General features: G+C 49.1%; 1 protein-coding gene across 1 annotated transcript; it reads right to left on the bottom strand.

Annotated features, from left to right (window-relative positions):
- Positions 1–328: 328 nt before the first annotated feature.
- On the bottom strand, positions 329–2,729 carry MSC (musculin). The gene is made up of 2 exons (XM_068155439.1): positions 2,126–2,729; positions 329–1,423 (listed from the first exon to the last, which is right to left on the bottom strand). Exons 1-2 carry the CDS (start codon positions 2,642–2,644, stop codon positions 1,337–1,339), a joined length of 606 nt encoding a protein of 201 aa, XP_068011540.1. The 5' UTR covers positions 2,645–2,729; the 3' UTR covers positions 329–1,336.
- Positions 2,730–6,375: the final 3,646 nt, after the last annotated feature.

The following is a 6,375-nucleotide window of genomic DNA, read 5'->3' on the forward strand; positions in this document are numbered from 1 at the left end:
AAAAGGAACTATTATGCTACCTTTTATGCTATTAAGCACGAGAAATTCCTAACATTCATTTCTTAATCTACATTTTATTTTCCTGATTCACAGCAAAGATTGTGACAGTGGTTAAAAGGTGCTTTTCCACACCTGTTAATTGATATAGTACTGTATGTCATACGGTTTTGAGAGGTGAAAGTGTTCTTATCTGACTCTTGCTAGAGATACATCTGCTCTCAAGAGATGAGGAAGATAACAGTGTTTACAAAAGCAGACTTCAGGAACGTGCATTACAAAGACATTCCAATAATGATGCAGCCACACACACTATCACAGCACCAGTAAGTCACTGTAACCAAGCTTTTAATGTCATTTATAAAAAAATAGAGTTATTTACATTTGCAACTTGTTTGACGGCATCCTCTTTTATTACAGCATTTGAGTCAGTGAAGAAGTGTCACTGGAATTCATGTGAGGGTAAACACTTCAAAGATAAGCATGACAGCACAGGAAAAAATGTCTAAACCATTGTAAATTCTTGTTATTTTGCAGCATCATACAAACTCATTCTTTACAGCAGCCCTGGCCTTGCGGTAAGCAGAATTTGCTCCCAGATTGAAGCATGGAAACTCTGCCACAATTCCTGGGACAGTCCAACATTCTTCTGTGTGACACATCAAGTCATAACCAAAGCAATATGTTTAATTCCAGTGGCTGGTAGCCTAAATGCAGATTTGTAGCCACTTACATGTTCTTAAGGAAATTCTGGTTAAGAAGACCAAAAAAACCCAAACCACAACAAACAAACGAAGTCTGACTGTACTTATTACATAGCTGCAGTAAACCAGATCTGTGAATACAAAAGCCATCAAAATATATTATAAATCTATCTGAGTTTCAAAGCTACTCTAAAATACTGCATTGCTTTAGAATTCAAATAACACTGTTTGGGGTTAGTTTGTAGAGTTGTATTTTGGTCCATGCTGTTAATTCTATACCATTATATTCCACTTCTATTAGTTTAAAAACCTCAGAACAACAGCTACTCAAGCAGTGGTAAAAATGGTGAAGCCAAAGAAGGGCTTTTCGAAATCTCAGACTTCAGCTGCTGCAGTCAGTTCATAAAAACTAATTTCCATCGTCTCTTTTTCTTATGGCTTTAAATATACTTCCCTCAGAACTCTAAGGGGAAAGAGTGACACGGGACACAGATATAATACTGTTGGAGATCGGGGTTGTCCCCATCTTCTCGTCTTAAATTGATAAATTACAGCTCTTAAAAATATCCATCCCGTTAAAAAACAAACAACATTAAAAAACAAAACCAAACCAAAAAGAAGACAGTTTACTTTGACTATGCAGTAGTTCCACATAATCTGCTGGCAGTAGAAACTTCTTTGGTGTCAGAGTCAGGTCTTCCTGAAACCACAAATGGCCAAGTCTGTAAGCAAAAATAGGTATTACAAATTAAAAAGAAAGTTTCTCCTGGTAGGAAGCTGGCCCTTTATTAATGATAGCTGCCTAGCTCTGGTTCAGCTGTGAACATACCATCATGTTTTAGGCTCTCTGGGAAGCATAGGGAGAGCCGAGTACTTCGAACAAATACTTGCATTACTTTGTTTATTCATTGTAATTAAATGCTCTGCAATGGTCAGCAACGATTTGTTCTCTTTAAAAATGTAACCTGTCTCGTGCTTTGCAGCTGTTTGCATCATTTTATAAATAAAAAGCACATCTACTATTAAATGAACAATCTGCCATCACACACAAGCGACTTTTACCCCCGCGGCACGCATCGGGCATTCAGTTTCGTGCCGCAGACCTAATGACGGCTCGCTTGCGGCGGTCCGTAGAGCGAACGACTTCTTTTTCGCTCCTTAAAGCTGGCCCTATGGGGTACCCGGCCCCCCAGAGAGGACACACCTACCACCACCGCGGGCCGAACTCGGATCGCCCTCAGGACAAGGGGTACCGGACGCCTGGGAAGCGGTCGGGCCCGCCTCGCGCCTTCCCCGAGGGTGGGAACGGCTTGGGCGCTGCCGGTCCCGCCCGTGGGGTTGAGCCGTCGTGGCTGCCCTACGCGGTGCCCCGGGAGTTCCCCACTGCCCCCGCGGGCGCACCCCCGCGCCGCACCGCGCCGTACCAGACTGACGGGGTGCGCGTAGCCGGTCTCGTAGCGGTCCTCCTGCAGCAGCTGTCGCAGGTGCGCGATGTAGCTGGAGGCCAGGCGCAGCGTGTCCAGCTTGGAGAGCTTGGTGTCGGGGGGCACCCAGGGCAGGCTGGTCTTCAGCCGGGAGAACGCCTTGCTCAGCACCCGCATCCGCGCCCGCTCCCGCGCGTTGGCCGCGTTGCGCTGCGACTGCTTCCCCTCGGGCGGCGACCCCCGTGGCCCCGGAGCCTCTTTCTTGCCCCCTAGACCGCCGCCTTGCGCCCGCTTCCTCTTGCAGCCGCTGCCCACCGGCCCTACCGCGTAGCTGCCTACTCCGTCCTCCTCCTCCTCTTCTTCCTCCTCCTCCTCCTCCTCCGCCGCCGAGGAGTCGTCCCCCGGCGGGTAGAGCTCGCCGCGGGGCCGGCGCTTGGCCGGCGGCGGGTATCGCAGCTGCAGTGCCCGCAGTGCCATCGCGGGCAGCTCCTCCGCGTCGCTGCCGGAGCCCGTGGACATGACCCCGAAGGGGAGGCAGGCAGCGGGGCAGGCAGGAGGGGGCGGACGAAGCGGCCCGCCGCCGAGAGGCCGTGTGGGGCGGGGAGAGGGCAGCGCCCCCTCGGCTATATATCGGTGTCCGCCGAGTGAACCATCGAGGGGTGGGCGCGGCTGAGCCCCACGGCGGGGGCGGCGCCTCCCGCGTTGCCCGCTGGCCCGCGGCGTGTGGGGATGTCTCCGGGTGTCCGTATGCTCCCGGGGCGAATTCCCGAGTACTGCAGCTTGTACAGCGCCCACGGGAGAGCTGGGGATCCAGCACCCGCTGGAAATGCTGACAACTTTATTCAGCAGAGTATAAATAAAAACTCCCAAACCACCACAGAGCAGCCAGCAACTTGTGTATTTCCCGCCCCTCAAAAAATAAAAGATGTTTTCTTTCCAATATTAACAAACTAGCATTTTTTGTCTTCCTGGCCCTCACAGCCCTGCCCACGATGCAGTGCACCAGAATAAAGAATTAATTTCACAGAAAAGAACCAAATGACTACAACAGGTGGAAAAACCTTGTCCTGCAATTTTTGCTCCCAGTTTTTCCCTTCCCTTTCCCTCCCATCCGAGTGCAACCTTCCCAGCTGCTGTTTCACAACTTTCCTGGCACCGCTGGCTACCTCTGCAACCCTGTGGTCTTCCTGAGGGCCACTTCATGCTGGATAAACCTCAGCTTCACCCGCTGGGGCATGAACCACACCAGAGCCTGCTTTAACTGCAAGCTTCCCAAGTGAAACTCGACATTTTTCAAACTACCAAACCAGGCAGCTGATCTTGCAACTAGATCTCTTGAACTTGGTTTGACACTATGATGGTTTCTGGCTGGGTCCCACATGCCATACGCTGAAAGAGAAGCATGCTAGACTTTGGGGTTGCTCTGTCTCCCCAGTTAGCCTATGTTATCCATACATATATATATGTATGTATGTATGTAGAGATACTTCAGGGGAAGAGATCTAGGTTTACTTTTTCCCCCATCTGGGTTGTTTATACAGGTGCAGACTGAACACTTTCCCTGGTAAAGATTAATAGGAGAAAGGGCTGAATTTCTTTAAAGAAAGAAAATGGTACCCAGCCTTCAAAGCCACAATGGCAAACCTCACCTTTTGTGCCTACCTCTGCCCCTGTAGATTAAAGGCAATGCACAATGGAGACTTTGTCTCATTCTATCAAAGGACTGGGGACAGGGGGAATAGCCAAATTCTCAGATTGTCTTTCCCTGCGTCTTGCTTAGTAAAAGAAATCAGAAATGTAATGGAGTAAACTCCTCAGCAGTTACTTTGTTTTTGCACTCAATGAAACTGAACAGACCTGACTCCTCTCACATCCACCAGTCTTTGATGGGGCCAGGGTATTACACCATGCTTCCATTTGTCAAGACTTCTGTCTTTTATGCTCTCTGGGTGCTAAGTAGGGACAATGTCACTTTCACATCAGGGCTGTATTTTACTCACGTTACCAGGTGAAGCCCCTTCCCTCTTTCTTTGTTAAAAGGTAGCACTACAATCTGATTTCTGCCTGGACTCCAAGGCCAGCTTCCTCTTTCATTTCAGGGTCCACCTCTGGCAGCTCAGGGCTGCAGAGCCCAGTGCACTTATGGAAGGAGAGGAGCAGCACCCAGCACAGTTTCTGCATGGTAAGAAGCTGGAGAGAGGGCCTTTCCTGAGATCTCTGCTTCTGCCACCGTCATTGCCCCTGAGGCCACAAAAAAGCAGCTGTTTTCTGCTGAGGGAAGATCCTGGATTTGCAGAGGCACACTGGGATGCAGCGACTTTTCTCAGCACTTTCCCATAAGACATTTGGATAAATACATGTAACTAACAAAACCCAAGCAAAGCAGACATCCATGTGTTTCACTCGAGGCCAGCTGAGCTGCAGCCCCTGGCACTAACTGCCCAATAAGTATCTGTGATGGGGTAGAGGTGGTATAGACCTTTCAGTGTCTTCCTAAAGATTCAGGCAAATGATGGCAAAACAAAGAAGAGAAACAAACTTCAAGAGGCCAAGTCTGTAAACTGCAGGTTATGTCCAAGAACAGAAGGGGGGGATTGCTAAAAGCCCCACGTCTTTCACATTCATCCTTTGAGGTGCTGGCAGTGACAGAGCAGGGTGGAGGAGGGAGATGATCTGTTCTTGAGAAAGTGCTTTCAGTAAGGCTTTCCTTTGACATTTGTCCTTTCCTGGAGCTCAGAAGTGTTACCAAGTCGTTTTGCTCTGACCTCAAGTGCATTTTTTTTGGAAAGAGATTGAAGCAGCAAGGACATTTTTATTCATCATCTCACAGTGGTGAGAAAGACAGGATGTCCGAAGAGGAGGATGGCAGTGTCTGGCAGATGTCTCAGTCTGGATCTTTCCAGAAGCATCTTGAACACAGACACACACAGGGCCTGTATGGAAGGCGTGCAGGGCTTCAGCCACGAAGGAATGCTTGGCATTGCTGCTCCTATAGGAGAAGCAGGTGGATAGATGATAACCTTTGCCAAGTGCCACCTAGAGCAAATAGGTCTCTCTACAGCTCTACCCCTCTGGTAAAGGCAACTAGTGAGAGGAGAAGTGTGCTGTGTCTCTCATTCCCCTACCAGTCCTGCCCTCCCCAACCAAACCCACCTGTACTAAGAGTGCCATTTGCCTGTACCGTAGGTGCCTTGTCCCTAGCCAGAGGTCTGGCCGGGGTCAAGACACCACTAAAGGATGCCCTTTCTTATTGTTGCTTCATAAAGTGAGAACATTATGGTGCCCAAGTCTTGGTCCCCTGACAGCCACCTACCTGCAAATGATGTGTATGAGCCAGCCTGGCTCCTCTGGGGCTGGGGAGGATCTTGAAAGCATCACAGGTGAATGCAGCAACCACCAGCCTGAGTAGTTACTGGAAATGAGTTTCTGTGTATCTTGGAGTAGCTTCCACCATGTAAGAAAATGAAAAACTACTCAGTGGGTCACACCATGCCAATTACAGCAAGCAGGAGAGAAATAAGCCCCTGGAAGGAAGGAAAACCAAACCAAACCAAACCAAAAGAGACAAACCGACAAAGCAAAACCCGCCAAGCATTCACTAGAATTTGTTTTGCCTAGTGAGTGCAAGCTGCCTTGCCACCTCCCAGGCACCAGTGGGGGTAGAGGAGCCTGAGGGAGGCTGGGGGTTGGACTCACCGTGGGGGCTGTGGGGGAGGGGCCGTGCTCCTCCCTCAGCAACCCTGAGCACCACCGGGAACATGCTTTCCAAATGAAAATAAACACACCCCACGGGTTTGTCCTTCGAGATGCTCATTGCCCCGAAGGGAATTTCCTCCTGCAGCACAGGGAGACACCTTCCCCGAGGAAATAAATCACTTCCTCCTATTTACTCCTTCTCCCCAGCATTGCCAGGGCAATAATGGCATGGAGATTGTAATGGAGAGATTGTAACTGTAAGGATCGCTGCTTTCCCTGGAGTTTGGCCAGCAGTGAGTTTTACTCAGGTATCCCCAACTTTCAGCAGGAATTCCCTGCGGAATATCCAGGCAAACTCTCTAAATACCTCCTGGCGCCAGAAGAAAGTTCTCATGTAATAGATACCCACTGGTGTGAGAACATGGATTCTGCTCATTTTGTCAATCAACCTGTGTGGAGGGGTTCAAGGAGGGGGAGAGCAGGATTTCTTTTAATTAAAGAAGGAGAGAAGAAAGTATTTTTACTAATTCCTTTTTTATTTTTCTTTTTTCTTT

Source organism: Melanerpes formicivorus, unplaced genomic scaffold, assembly GCF_026170545.1.
Source record: "Melanerpes formicivorus ecotype bairdi unplaced genomic scaffold, bMelFor1.0.p_v2 SCAF_32, whole genome shotgun sequence".
NCBI lineage: Eukaryota > Metazoa > Chordata > Aves > Piciformes > Picidae > Melanerpes > Melanerpes formicivorus.

Coding starts and splice junctions, on each gene's coding strand:
- MSC (XM_068155439.1), bottom strand. CDS start 2,644: ATGTCCACGGGCTCCGGCAGCGACGCGGAGGAGCTGCCCGCGATGGCA. Junction 1,424..2,125: donor ACGCGCACCCCGTCAGTCTG/GTACGGCGCGGT, acceptor TTTTGCTTACAG/ACTTGGCCATTTGTGGTTTC.